The sequence below is a fragment of the Myotis yumanensis genome, unplaced genomic scaffold (genome assembly GCF_028538775.1).
Source record: "Myotis yumanensis isolate MYYU_CA2020_CCGP unplaced genomic scaffold, mMyoYum1.0.hap1 SCAF_4, whole genome shotgun sequence".
NCBI lineage: Eukaryota > Metazoa > Chordata > Mammalia > Chiroptera > Vespertilionidae > Myotis > Myotis yumanensis.
In genome coordinates, this window is record NW_027223755.1 from 86,724,074 (window position 1) to 86,740,021 (window position 15,948).

At 40.3% G+C, this 15,948-nt stretch overlaps 1 protein-coding gene across 2 annotated transcripts in view; it reads right to left on the bottom strand.

Annotated features, from left to right (window-relative positions):
• LOC139008990 (S-adenosyl-L-methionine-dependent tRNA 4-demethylwyosine synthase TYW1) overlaps positions 1-15,948 on the bottom strand; it is a 130,234-nt gene that overhangs the window by 86,597 nt on the left and 27,689 nt on the right. The window contains exons 8-10 of one of the 2 annotated variants that reach the window (XM_070412852.1): positions 14,462-14,579; positions 9,434-9,486; positions 8,254-8,337 (exon numbers count right to left, since the gene is read on the bottom strand). In XM_070412852.1, coding sequence (XP_070268953.1) covers positions 8,269-8,337; positions 9,434-9,486; positions 14,462-14,579 — 240 coding nt within the window. In that variant the 3' untranslated portion in view covers positions 8,254-8,268. Of the gene's footprint in view, positions 1-8,253; positions 8,338-9,433; positions 9,487-14,461; positions 14,580-15,948 lie in introns of those variants that run through there. The other variant, XM_070412851.1, reaches the window with a different exon arrangement.

Consider the following 15,948-nt stretch of genomic DNA (forward strand, 5'->3'; position numbering starts at 1 on the left):
AGTATAGAGGGCGGATTTGCTTTTTGACCAGCAAAATAAAGATAATATCTCCCAAATGAAAAGATGCTCAACATCACTAATCATCAGAGAAATGCAAATTAAAACTACAATGAGATACCACCTCATACCTCTGAGAATGGCTATCATCAATAAATCAACAAATAACAAGTGTTGGTAAGAATGTGGAGGAAAGGGAATCTTCATGCACTATTGGTGGGATTGTAAATTGGTGCAGCCACTATGGAAAATACGGAGGTTCCTCAAAATATTAAAAATAGAACTACCTTATGACCAAGCAATTCCACTTCTAGGTACATATCCAAAGAAATCAAAACCTTAATTCAAAAGGATATCTGCACCCTATGTTCCCTGCAGCATTATTTACAATAGTCAAGATATGGAAGCAACCCAAATACCCATCAATAGATGACTAGATAAAGAACATACATACAGTAGAATAGTACTCAAACATAAAAAAGAATGAAATATTACCATTTGCAACAATATGGATGAACCTTGAAGGTATTATACTAAGTGAAGTAAGTCAGACAGAGAAAGAGAAATACTGTATTGTTTCACTTACTAGTGTATGTGAAATCTGAAGAACAAAATGAACAAACAAAACAGAATCAGACTCATAGATACAGAGAATAAACTGAGGGTTGCCAGATGGGAGGGAGGCTGGAGGACTGGGTAAAAAGGGGAAAGGAATCAAGAAGTACAAATTGGTATTTACAAAATAGTCACGGTGATGTAAAGTACAGCATAGGGAATACAGTAAATAATATTGGAATGACTATGTATGGTGCCTAATAAAACTAGATCTATTGGGGGGGGGGGGGGGAGAATCACTTCATAAATTATATAATTGTCTGACCACTACGCTTCATACCTGGAACTAATATAAAATAATATTGAATGTCAACTATAATTGAAAATTAAAAAAAGATAATGTCTCCCTCCCAGTTTAAGGTGGGCAGGTTTGTAGGCAACCCTTTTATAAGATTGGGGGTTTCCTAAGCTCCAGGTTTCTGAGCTGCAACGTAAATGCACTGTGCACCCAGCGTTCCCCTGGGCCCACCTCCACATCACCCTCATAGCATTTGGAGGGCAAAGGAATCAAGGGGAACATAGAAGCTCAAGATGTCTGCTGTGCATTGTCTTTGACCCAGGAGTCCTATGCCCTCTGCCAACATCTATGAAACTCTGCCAGGCTAACGTGTTAGCTTGTGAGTAGGGTAAAATAGCAGACCCTCCAAAGTTCTTGATAGTGAACTCTATAGCCGGGCTCCTCTGAGCTCCTCATGCCATAGAAACAAACATTTTGTCAGGAACCAAGGGGATCTCTGGGGCATCTCTTAGTACTCCCCTGTACAGTAGTAAAAGTTTGGATTGTAGGAAAGGCCACTATTGGTTCAACTCTTCATTGACAGAATGGGTTACCCACCTGATAAGGAAGAATCATACTGTGAGATACTGATGGAACACAAAGGAAACATGGCCTAGTTAGTGAAAGAAAAAAGTGATAAATACCAACTATGACCAGGTACAAATAGGAGGAGAGTTGTACCAATCCATAATGTCTTCCTTGCTTTGATATATATATATATATATATATATATATATATATATACACATATACATGTACATATACATATACATACATATATATATACATATACATATATATTTTTTTTTCACCCTCTCCTCCAACTATCCTATATTATAAAGGCTAACATGCAAATCGACCAAACAGCAGAACAACCAGTCGCTATGACGCACACTGACCACCAGGGGGCAGACGCTCAATGTAGGAGCTGCCCCCTGGTAGTCAGTGCGCTCCCACAGGGGGAGCACCACTCAGCCAGAAGCCCTGAGCCAGGCTCAGGGCTTGTGAGCAGAGCGGCGATGGCAGGAGCCTTTCCCGCCTCTGTGGCAGCGCTAAGGATGTTCAACTGATGGGTTAGGCCCACTCCCCGCAAGTAGGGGGCCTAAGCCATCAGTCAGACACCCCCCGAGGGCTCCTGGACTGTGAGAGGGCGCAGGCCAGGCTAAACCACCTCTGTAGAGTACCAAGTTCGGCACCAGGCCTCTAGTTTTATATAAGATGGGTCAGTGGTAGTTATCCGTGTATTATTATTCAAAAGAGTATTCTCCCTTTTAAAGGCAGAGTGAATGCATCTTCCCTTGTATGTGTAATAGTTGCAACAAGTTAGGCAGAAGTAAATGTTTTACAGGTAGAAGGGTGTGAATAGATGCTGAGTACCCAAAGAGGTAGTCTGTGCTGTTAATACTCAGCCCTGCCTGCCCTTCTAAGCAGCAGCTAGTAACCCTAACACAGTATTTCTCAGATTCCCTGTCTGTAGGGTTCTGATTTAGACTCCACCAATGAGAAGCAAATGGATTTAGAAGGCAAAAAGGAGAAACTATTATTCATCTCTGGCAGCAGCTGGCAGACATAAGGGCATACAGCAAACATCGGTCTGCAACATCTTCCAAGGAAGCTCCTGGGAGACATTGGCTTTAATGTTGCCAGCAGCTTGGGTCACCTGAAGCAGTGTCCTGTGAGTCTAACACGTTTTTATTTTTCTCAAAGCAAAGCAGTTCTCTTTGACCTTCACTACCCCAGGTCTTCCAATGACTTGGTAAGCATATTAAATCTCTTCTTGCTAAAATACCCAGGGTGTTTTGTTTTCCTAACTGACACAGATGGGCAGGATTTGGTCAGGTAGAGATTAGAGTGGGGAAGAGAAGCAGGACACATTGTGTGAAGGTTAAAATGGAAAATAAAGCTGAACAAGTGGGTCAGAACTTGTCCAGCTAAGGAGGGTCTGGATGGAGACAGAGTACACACAGATATAATTTATTAAGTTATAGTAAGAATAATGTAGAAATTCCAAGCAGCGTAGAGAATAAGAGGGAAGGTTACTATTTCACAGGAAAGCCTCTCTGACAGGCTCTCTGAGCAGAGATCTAAGAGAGCAGACAGAGGACAGAAAGCCAGAGAGGACTTTGGGCTCCACATATTCAGGGAATAGCAGGAAGGCTAATATGGTTAAACTGAAGCCGGAAGAGCAGATCACACAGGGCCTTGAGGAATTGGGCTTTTATTCTGAGTGAGAAGGGAACCCTGAAGGTTCTGAGAGCAGTGACATACATGACCTGAAACATCTGGCTGCTGTGTAGAAAACAGACAGTGGATGATAGCAAGAGTGGACCCAGAATAGCAGTTAGGAGATCAGTGAAGTAAAAAGGGACATATTACAGTAATTTGGACCAAGGTATGGCAGTATAATTGGTAAAAAGAAGTTGCATTCTGGATACGTTTTGAAAAAATTTGCTCATGGAATAGATGTGGGAGGGTAATAAAAAAAAAAAAAAAAAAAAAAGAAGAGTAAAAAGGACTCCCAAGTTTCTGGCCTGAGCAATTAAAGGATATTTGCCATTAACTAATGAGTGAAGAGTGAGGAAAACAGATTTAGGAGAGGAAATAGGGAATTCAGTTTTGACATGTTAAGTTCAAGATTCTTATTACACGTCCAACTGGATATGTTGAGGTAGAAATAATGGAAAGTCACTGTAGGCTTCCAGAAGGGAGCAGCAGGATGGGAACTGTACTTCAGAGATTAATCTGGTTAATGTCAGATAAACTGGGCAGGGAGACAGTGTGGGGAGGTTCACTGAAAGCCAGGAGTAGAGGGCGGAAACTAACTGCACTGCAGATAGCTTGAATCTCGGGGGTGGCAATGAGAACGGACTGGGGCAAGGTTCTCAATGGGGCCCACAACACCCCTGAGGGAAATCCCTGGAACTATTTTTGTTCTCACGATGGTTAGGAGGCACTATTGGCAATAAGCAGGTGAGGCCAAGGTTTTTCACATCTTATGCATTGCTCAGGATAGTCCAATGCAAAAAAGAAAAGAAAAGAAAGTGGGGAAAAAGTCTACTTCCTTTCAAACAACTCACCAGGCCTCCATACTTGTGAAAAACCTGATTATAATTATTTAAACCTAGATACTGACTTCATTTTACAAATAAAGTATTTTCTGCACAATTTACCCATATACTGAATTTTCCAGTAATGCAGCTGCTATAAACTGAGGAAAGAAAACACTTTTTTTAATGTAAAATTTCGTAAGAAATTTCACCAGTCTGAAAAAAAAATGCCACAGAAAACAATACTGTTTCTAGTATTTAAGTCACTGACCAAATAGCCGCATATCTGCATAATATGTGTAGGCATCACCTACACATACATTATAGATGAGGTCTGAGATGCTTTGGTAGACTTGGAACCAAATATTTAATTAGACATGAAATGCAGGGTTCTCACTAATCAAAGTTGTTTTTAAAAGTACTATGGTCATTCTATATATTGTTAATTTTATAGCACAATGATGAGAAATCTGTCTTGCAATAATTATTTGAAATTGAATTTGTTTATTTTAGGGTTGTCTGTCATTTTAAAATCTTACTCTGAAACTATCACCACACTTCTCTCGGCCACTCTTACTACCATTTTTGTTTCCAATCCATCCTCTATTCCCATTGTCACTTAAAGGATATTGTTGCCAAAGTTTTGTTACAAATTAACAACAGAATGCAAATCCCAACTCAACAAGATGTGGAATTTCAAGAGAGGAGATATATTTGTAGTAACAATACATTGCTATTCCTCCTAAGTCACAACACAGAAATTGTCCTGATTCAACACAGAAATTAAGACCCACTCACTTGCAAGGACATCAGACGTTCTCATCTTTCCATTCTGAAAGTCTGTGGCTTGCTGTTGTGTTAGCCCTATTTCAATTAGGGCTATTTCCCTCTTTCCCTGTTATTTTACATAAAATAAATCTGGCTTGTTTTGTGTGTGTGTGTGGGGGGGGGGGGGGGGGAGGAGTTGTTTTTCTTGTTGTTTTTTTCAGAGAGGAAGCAAGAGGGAGAGAGAGATAGAAACATCAATGATGAGAGAGAATCACTGATTGGCTGCCTCCTGCATGTCCCCTACTGGGGATCAAGCCAGCAACCGGGCATGTGCCCTTGACCAAAACAGAACCTGGGACCCTTCAGTCTGCAGGCCAATGCTCTATCCACTGAACCAAACCAGTTAGGGCTAGTCTGGCTTGTTATTAATTACTGTACAGAATAACTTCTAGTCTGTTTATAAACTTCTCTTAAACTTATCCTATATAATAAAGAGCTAATATGCTAATTAAACCGAACAACAGAACGACAGTCCAGACAACCTTCCAGACGAAGATGGGGCTGCAAGGGCCGGCCGAGGCTGTGAGGGGCTGTGAAGGCCGTCTGAGGCTGCGAGGGGCTGCCAAGGCAGGTGGGGCTGCAAGGGCTGAGCCCCTTGCACAAATTTTGTGCATCGGGCCTCTAGTCTATATATATAAAAGGCTAATATGCTAAGTGTCCGACTGTTCAACCAGTAGCTATGACGCGCACTGATCCCCAGGGGGCAGACACTCAATGCACAGGCATGGAAACATGAAACAGACTAATGAATCTCAGAGGGAAGTGGGGAGGGAGGAGGATGGGAAGAGATTAACCAAAGATCTTATATACATACTAGAGGCCTGGTGCACAGATTCCTGCACCGGTGAGGTCTCTTGGCCTGGCCTGCAGGGATCGGGCCGAAACCAGCAGTCTGACATCCCCTGAGGGGTCCCAGATTGCGAGAGGGCGCAGGTCAGGTCGAGGGTCCCCACAGGTGCAAGAAACCGTGCACCGGGCCTCTAATTCATTATAAAAGCTGATGGTTTCATTATCCCTTCTAATGTAACAGTGTCTGAGCATTTCATACAGAAATGCAAACTATCCTAAATAATAAAAGGCTAATATGCAAATCGACCAAATAGCGAAACAACTGGTCGCTATGATGCGCATTGATCACCAGGGGACAGATGCTCAATGTAGGAGCTGCCCCCTGGTGGTCAGTGTGCTCCTACAGGGGGAGCGCTGCTCAGCCAGAAGCCCTGAGCCAGGCTCACGGCTGGCGAGCACAGTAGCGGTGGCAGGAGCCTCTCCCGCCTCCAGGGCAGGGCTAAGGATGTCCAACTGCCAGCTTAGGCCCGCTTCGGGGAGCAGGCCTAAGCCGTGAGTCAGACATCCCCCGAGGGCTCCTGGACTACGAGAGGGCACAGGCCAGGCTGAGGGACCCCCTCCCAAGTGCACACATCTCGTGCACCAGGCCTCTAGTTTTAATATAAAGTACTTCCTTTTTTCTCTCTTTATGTTATAGCTAGGGGAGAACACTAATTCTTTTGAAAATTATGTAGGTGACCGCCCCCAACCCCAACACCATGGTGGACTTTGGGAAGTACGGGCAGCTCCAACCGCCAGCACCGAACTGGCCAAGTTACCATGATGACGGCGGGAATGCTGTCGGGGAAGGAGGTGACTGAGAAGCCCAGAAACACCCGCCCTAGCCACTGCCGTCAGGCTGATCCTGCCCGACTACCGGTGATCGAGGCATTGGTGTGTTTTCTCACTGGGCTTCAGTTTGGTAAAAACCAAGGCACATCGGGTTGCGTAGCCCAAGCCAAGGAGGGTGAGTCGGGTCACGAAGCCGACCTTCCTTTACCCGATAGAGTCCCCATGTTACACCTCACTGTGGCCTCGTTCTCCTGACTATGATGAAACAACCCGAGTCACCTCAGAGAAACCCCACCACTCGGGCCCCGAAGAATCAGCCAAGGGTCACGCGTCACACACTCTTGTGGAGCAACCCGAAGTTCCTAGACATTTTCCCATCAGGGTTGTGCCAGGAGGAAATGTACAACTTCATCGTGACAGAGATGAACCCCATCAGGTCTCTCAGAGTGAAAGGCTTGGTTTCAGCCATAAATGTGGTTTTCAACACAATGACACAATTACAGCTGAGCAGGGACCCCCTTCCAGAGGCCCCCCTTGGCGTTGGGCAGGGGCAGGAGGGAAATTTGGAACCTAAACCCGGCAGCTGCCCAGGTTCACCGATTCAGCCGGACTGCATCCTTTTAGAAAATTCAAGCCATGACTCACGAACGGCCTCGTGGGCAGGGAGTGGCTGAGCCCTCAACGTCACGGGCTTGAGCTTTTGAAGGAAAAAAACTTCCAGAACAAGAAACAAGTGTTTCCTCCGTGAATAAGAGTGTTAGGTCTCATCAGGAATGAAGCAGGGCCCTGGGTTTTATTGCGCATTTCCTGTCGGCTTCATCGCCACTTGGAACACGCATTACAGAACCCGCTGAGGTGAATTATGAGATAGACTTCTCATGTGAAGTCTTATCTCATAACCATCTTCTCATAAGAAGACTTCTTATGCAACTTCTAATGTCCTATGAATCCTGCCATCTCCCCCACAGGCCGACAGTGTGTGTGACTCTGTTGACGTGTCATGTGGGCGGGACGAAAAGAGGCTGTCTCCCCACCGGACTCACTGGTGTGGGGTCCAGACCAGGCTCCCTCCCTCCTGAGCACCCTGTGGCCACGAGTTCGACTTGGACACCTGATGGAGTAAGGACAGCCCGTTTCTCCACAAGGTCAGCATCGAAGGGGCATTAATACTCATGGGTGGGCAGATGGACTGTTATAATATTTCAGATTGCTAAACACAGGACCAAGCACACTGACCTCTCAGCTACACTGCAGAACATACACAGGAACAATTTTTTTTTTTTTAAGAAATAATGAGCCTGGCCTGTGTGGCTTAGTGGTTGAGCATCGAATAATGAACAGGAGGTCATGATTCAATTCCCCGTCAGGGCACATGCCCGGGTTGTGGGCTTGATCCCCAGTAGGGGGCGTGCAGGAGGCAGCTGATCTGTGATTCTCTCTCATCACTGATGTTTCTATCTCTCTCTCCCTTCCTCTCTGAAATCAATAAAGATATATTAAAAAACAATTATGTAGGTGAGATTATATTTGTAAATCTGTAAATTTAGCTATATAGTAAAAGGGATATTACAAAATACTGGTTATCAGCAGAAGGCTTTGAGTCTGACATTACTGAAAATCACTGGATTGGAAGAAACAGATGTGGGATGTTAGAAGCATTACAAAGAAAAAAAAAGACACTGACGAGTATGTTGAGTGACAGGTGTTGGAAGTGTCATCAGTTGGAATGTTCAAATCCCTCATGATGAAAGCAGAGGAACAGGAGTGAAAAAAGGGAGAAAAGTTTCTCAGATATCCACATATAACAACAACTGGCCTAGGGAGCAGATGGCACTAAAAGGATACAGCAGAGAAATGCTGAGAATATACGATATTCTGAAAACATCAGGCTCTGGAGAAGCGGGTTCCCTTGGAGAGGACCATCAAGGCAGTTGAAGTACTACGCAAAGTCAGCTGTGGATTATGGCATTGAGGGCAGAGGCAATCCAGGAAAAATAAAATAAAATAAAACAAAACAAAACCACAATGCTACCACTTCACACTCACTAGAATGGCTAAAATTAAAAAGACCTGCAATACCACATGATGGTGAGAATATGTAGCAACTGGAACTTTCATGCATTGCTGATGCAAGTATAAAATAGTACAACCACAGTGAAAACAGATTGGGAGCTTCTTATAAAGTTAAATATATAGCTAGCAATTTCACTCCTAAGTATGTACCAAAGAGAATTAAAACATATGTTCACAAAAAAAGCATTGTACAAAAATATTTATAGCAATTTTACTCATTAATAGCCCAAAACTGAAAAACAACTCAAATGTCTACCAAGAGATTAAAAACTGCTATGTTCATATTACTGAATAGTACTCAGCAATAAAAAGGAATGAACTACCGATACATACTACAACATGAACAAATCTAAGATACATTATGTTGAGTTTAGAAAGCTACTTGGCAAAAATAAAAACTACACATGATATAATTCCATTCATATGAAATTCCAGAAAAGGCAAAATTAAACTATAGTGAGTAACTAGAACAACTGTTTCCTGACTGTGGAGGAGGGGGAATTGACTAGCAATAAGCACAAGTAAACTTATGGGATAAGAAAAATAGTCTATATCTTTTCTTCTAAACTTTATTTTTATTATTGACACTATTACCAATATCCCCATTTTACTCCCCTTTGCCCACCTCTACCCAACTCCCAGGACCCCTTCCCTCTGGCCATCACCACACTGCTTGTTGTCTGTGTCTATGGATTATGCATATATGTTCTTTACCTAATCCCTTCATCTTCTTTCATCCAGTGCCCCCTCCCCTCCCCTCTGACAGCTAGCTGTCAGTCTGCTCCATGTATTCATGCCTCTGTTTCTATTTTGGAGTGGTGGATGAGGGTTTTTTATATCCATAAAAATTTGCTGAACTCATTTAACAAATTCATTCAAAATCATTACATTTCATTAAATGTAAATTGTACCTTTAAAATGGTAAAATTCATTGAATGCATATAATAGCCACCAAAAAGTGCATAAAGACAAATACCTTTGTCCACCTGCAAAGCTTCACCCCAGAATGGCTCCCAATCAACTGATAACCTAAATGGAAAAACAGTGAACATAAAATTGAATTGATTCAAAGCCTTATATCAGAAAGTGCTTATAAAAAAGCAAAATCTCTTTCCATAGCTTAAGTAAAGGTAGACAACAACCCAGTGGCAGAAATCATTAAAAGTTTAATTCACCAAGATGATAAAACAATTTAAAATGTGTATGCATCTACTAACATACTCTCAAAATACATAAAGAAACAATAGGCTAATCCAAAATCATAGGGAGAGATTGTAATATCTCTCAGTATCTAACAAATCTCACAGACCAAACTCAGTAGAGCTCTAAGATCTGAGCAACACAGCAAACCTAATCAAGGACACACAGCACTGCACTTTACAACTACAAAAATGCTTTTCAAAGATGCAAGGAACAGCTATAAAAATGAACCACATGCTGTGCCATAAAGTAAACGTAAGTAACAATGTATTTGAAATGAAGAATCAGCCTGACCGTTTTGGCTCAGTGTTTGAGCATCAACCTATGAATAAGGAGATCATGGTTCAATTTCTGGTCAGGGCACATGCCCAGGTTGTGGGCTCGATCCTCAGTAGGGGGCATGTAGGAAGCAGCTGATCAATGCTGTTTCTCACTCATCATTGCTGTTTCTATCTTCCTCTCCCTTCCTCTCTGAAATCAATAAAAAATACTTTAAAAAAAAAAGAAGAAGAATCAGAGGGACAACAGAAGATTAAAATAAAGAAATATTGCTCAAAAAAGTGGAAAAATCAAATTCTAGGACCTAACATGAATTCTCAGCACCACTCTACAACCTATCATTTAAAATTTTTGAGGCACATAACACATGAAAAGCATGGAAAAGCCATGCCAAAACAATCATTATTTCCTTTTATAACAAACTAGTAGAGCAAACAAGTAGAACATTCTGACTTCCTAAAACATTTAATAAAGCTTCTCATGAGGCTTCAAGTAATAAACCATAATTACGAGTCTCTTGCACAAAAAGACTCTTGACTTCCAGACAAATGAGGTAAATGGAGAAATACAGTCTGGATGATGGCATAAGTAGATCAGTGGCTGATTAAACATCCATACGTTTCACAGTAATGATTAATGGAACAGTGTCAATTTGGATTACAAGTCTCTAGTGGCAACATTGTAGGGCTTTGTCTTTTATCCTCTTCCAAATTTATGTAAACATCCCGAATATAAATAAACAAAGCACTGCTTATCTAGTAGAAGATGAAACCGTGTCTAACTGAATAGCAAATCTCAGATAGAGAATAAACATTTAAAAGATTCCCAGAGAAAATTCTAGTTCTTTTGGATTCCTGTGTTGTTCATATCACTATTATAGAAACTACACTCTATATTATATTAGTTCTTTATATCATTCTCTTCCAAGATATATAGGTCTCTATAAAATTTTGCATTTAGTTAGGTGTAAAAGAAACTACACAGTACAGAAACGAGAAACCTCTGGCTGACCACAATGCCAAGATAATCCAACATGCAGTTGCTTCTAAACAAGATGAAGTAACAGGTGGTTTACTCTCCCACCTGAAATACCAAAAAATGGATAATAAAATATGTAAAACAACAGTTTTCAAGAAACATCAGGCAACAAAGAATGGTGATCCTAGAGATGGAAACCAAACAAGGTGAACCCTACTATTACCCAAGCTTACTGTCTTAAAAGTGTCAACGTCCTGCAGTAAGGCAGAAACCCACATGAAGCTCAGTTACCTCTCCCTTAGCTGAGGACATGAAAGTGAGAGTATGAGGAGCCCATATGGCTAGAGTTAGCAGGATTGAGTACCTGAGAGACAAAAGTTACACAGAGATTGAACTCAAGAGTCTGCAGAGGATTCCTATAATTATTTGCATGAGTCCTGCTTAGTGCATATGTGAAAGAAAAACTCCCCAAGAATGGGAAAGAACCATCTGACAGGATTAAAGGTGTTCCTGGTGCTCACAGCCAGCTGGGAACTGTGCCAACCAGACAGAAAAACTTCCAGATTCACAAGGCATTGGGCAGAGTACATAGAAGTATTTTGCCTCAATACGGGGAAATAATTAGCTGTATAGAGCTGGGTCTGGTCTCACCTAACAAGCCATAAAAGATTAAAAGTTTCAAAACTGCTTCCAGGTAATTTATTTTACTCCCAGAACAAAGCTCAAGAATTTTTATAGAAATGCAAAAATATATAGTACCCAATAAGGTAAAATTAGATCTAGCATCCAATAAAAGATTACCAAGCATGCAAACAGATAGGAAAACATGGCCAATAATGAGGAAAATTATCCAGTAACCAGAAATAACACACATGTTAGCAGATTAGGACATTAAAAACACTTATAACTATGTTTCATAGGCTTGAAAATGTAAGTAGAGACATGGAAGATATAAAAAGACGCAAACTGAACTTCTAGAGATGCAAATTACAATGTCTACGCTAAAAAAAAACATTGAATAGAATTAATGGAAGATTAGACATTAGGGAAGAAATGATTGCTAAATTAAATTTGGAGACATAGCATTAGAAACTATCCAAAATGTAAAATGGGACAGAAAAAAAGAATTTTAAAAGATGAAAAGAGCAGCCCTGGCCAGTGTGGCTCAGTTGGTGGGGAGTCATCGTGTGCACAAAAGGGTTGCAGCTTTGATTTCTAGTCAGGGCACATGCACAGGTTCTGGGCTCGATCCCCAGTAGGGGGTGTGCAGGAGGCAGCTGACGGATGTTTCTCTCTCATCAGTGTTTCTATCTCTCTCCCCCTCTCCCTTCTCTCTAACAATCAATAAAAACATTTTTTTTAAAAGGTGAAAATAAACATCAATGAGCTATGGGTCAATTTCAAGTGGCCTATGATATATGTAATTGGAATCCCCAAAGAAGAGGAGAGAGAAGAAGTGACAAAAAATATTTGAAGAAATAACAGCCAAAATTTGTCCAAATTTAATTAAAACTACAAATCCATAGAACCAAGAAGTTCAACAAATCCCAAGTAAAAGAAACATGAAAAAAAAACTACAGAGATACACTATAATGAAATTGCTCAAAATCAGTAATTAAGAGGAAATCTTACAAAGAGCCAGGGGTTAAAAACATTACATTCAGAGATTCAAATAGAAGATGACTGCAGAGCTCTAATCAGAAGCAATGTAAATAAAAAGTGGAACAACATGACAGGAAAAAAGCTGTCAACCTACAATTCTATATCCATCAGAAATATCCTTCAAAAATGAAAGCAAAATAAAGTCTTTTTGAGATATACAAAAGCTGAAATAACTCATCACCAACAAACCTATACCATAAGAAATGCTTAAATAAGTCCTTCAGGCAGAAGGAAAAGCTATCAGAGAGAACTCAGATCTACACAAACACATGAAAAGCACCAAAAGTGGTAACTACATAAGTTAACATATTAATTGTTTCTAATTATTTAAATATTTAATAGATAATTCACTAAACCAAAATAAATAACAATGTAGCATAGGGTTTATAACATATGTAAAAATTAAAATATATGATAACAACTGCATAGAGGTTGAGGAGAAAATATACTATTGAAGGTTGCTCTACTATGCATGAAGTGGTGTACCACCACACAAGGACATACTATGATATGATAAAGAGATCTAGTATAAAACCTCAAGTAACCACTAAATAACAAACAGTGCAATAACTAATAAGCTAACATAGAATATAAAACAGAATTATTGCCCTGGCTGGTTTGGCTCAGGGGATAGAGCGTTGGACTACGGACTAGGCAATGGTTCTCAACCTTCTGGCCCTTTAAATACAGTTCCTCATGTTGTGACCCAACTATAAAATTATTTTCGTTGCTACTTCATAACTGTAATGTTGCTACTGTTATGAATCATAATGTAAATATATGATATGCAGAATGGTCTTAGGGTCGTTCGACCACCAAAGGTGTCATGACCCATAGGTTGAGAACCGCTGGACTAGAGTGTCCCAGTTTTGATTCCAGGCAAGGGCACATGCTCGGGTTGCGGGCTCGATCCCCAGTGGGGGTGTGCAGGAGGCAGCCGATCAATGATTCTCTTTCATCATTGATGTTTCTATCTCTCTCTCCCTCTCCCTTCCTCTCTGAAATCAATAAAAATATATTTTTAAAAAAACAGAATTATTAAAAAATTAATCTGAAAACAGGAAAAAGAAAATCAAAGAAGAGGAGACAAGCAGAAAACAAATAGCAACATGATATATTTAAACATACCATAAAATCACTTTAAATAGTCTATATATCCTAATTAAAAGACAAACATATATGTTTTATATATAATATTTATGTATATTTAACACTTTTATATATATATACAGATTTATATGTAAAATCTGTATATTCTTGTCTGTCTCCTCTAATAGACTAAAAGCTCCTTGAAGGAGATAATGTATTATATTCCTCTGCATCGTCATAACCATCACATAAAAGGTTCTCACTAAAGAGGGAGGGAGGAGAGGAAGTCAGTCTATTGACTCCCAATTCTTATCTTTCTTCTTTAGAAAATATAATTCACATTATTTGTACATTCAACTACAGCCTCCTTAATAAGGTATAACCATAAAAATCCAGATATGCTTCTAGATAAAACACTTCTAATTAACCCAGCATAGTATCAATATGTTCTTTTTTCTGTATTTAATAATTTCCCCCTAATAAACAGTGATTTATAAAGAAGTCAGTAATGGCATTTTCTTTCTGCATACCTGAGCCACACAGGTGCCAACATCCCAATAAATCAAGCAAAGAGGAATTTGCTCGCCCAGGCAGCCAACACACAAGTGATCCACAGAAACAAGACAGTGACTCCCTAGACAGCTACAACTGGCACAGTAACACAGATGCTGGGCTAGAGAAGGACTTCACGCCCTACTTTCCCTTTGGCAATCCCAATTTTATGCTTCTGCTTTCAGGGATTAAATTAGAATGCTTAAAGCAAAGTATTATAACAACAATTCTTGAGGGCTTTCACCTTGTTTAGTAAGGGCTTCTCGGAGAGCAGGAGTTATCATAGCTCTTCTTTCACTGGCTTCATTCTTCACTGTGTTCCTGAATAAACCAGTTTTCTCTTCCTGCTGCTCCTTTTCTCTCTGCATTAAAATAAAAAGAGTGAAAGCCAGAAATGGTAATGCACAATGAAAATAACAGCACAACAATCATGAACAGGTAGCATGAATAAAAAGATTCATCATGAACCATGGCCCCATAACCCTGTTCTCACGAAAGTGATCACATTTCCAGTCAGACAATAATCTAAAGACAAGCCAGTCTTTTTTTTAAGTAGCTACCTACACCCACAAAACATAAATCAATAATCATGTATCTACATGTCAAATATTTTAGCACACTGAGTACAAACCACTACATAATTTCAGCAAGTTATTTCTCTGAGTTTCAATTTCTTCACCTGAAAAAGGTGGAAAGTAGTATCTATGGAGCAGGAATGGATTGAAGATTAATTGAAGTAAAATCACTTGGCACAATGCCTGACACATAATAGAGTTCAATAAATTACAGCTACTGCAGGTTATTGAATCTGCGAACCCCAAATACAAGTCAAAAAAGAACTCTGGGCTTCCCAGACAACCATCTTCTCAGAGACCAAGTTACTCCACGACCTCCACCTGATGCCCCACTAGCTCCTTTAGAACAGCCGTCGCCAACCGGTGGTCGGCAGACCACTGGTGGTCCGTGAGGTCCCAAAGGTTGGCAAACACTGCTTTACAAGATCCCATGAGGAAAATTTGTCTTCACTGACAGGAAGAACGCTGAAGGATAAAACTGATTGTGTTTCCTTTTGACTCTGACCACTAGAAAATTCCACAGCATATTGCTGATCACTGTATAAGGTCCTGCAGTTTCTGTAAGTGGTTTCATATTACAAGATGACCCTCATTCAGTTTTTTCATAGGCTTTTCTTCTCTTTTAAATCTTAGTATATATACATTTACATTTTTTTAAGTTATCGTAATGTCTTTTTGAAAGATGGTAAAGAACAAATTAATTTCAGACAATACACAAAGTCTGTGCTACACTTTAAAGGAAACACATCAGATTTTAATAAAAGCTCCAGAAATTCAAAATAATTCCCCTTGACAGCAGCCCTACCACCAAGCCCTAGACTGCCCATTTCTAATGTCCAGCCCCTAGTGACTCAGTGAGCAGAACTCACAGTAGTACCCTTTCCACCTGAAAATGAAAACACCTCACCGATGACAAGATGTCTGAGATCTGCATCAAACTAATACAGAAGAGAGGACAGTCCATGTTTGAAGCTGGGCAACAGGTGATAGGGATTCAGTCTGTCATTCTGTCTACTTCTGTGAATGTCCAATGTTCTCTATATATAAAATGTGAAACAGGATTAAATTTTTTTTTTAATAGAGAAAGGTAAATCGATGAAATCCAGAGTTAATTTCTCTGCCTTCTCTGTTACTTCAGGGACTTACTCTGAAGTAG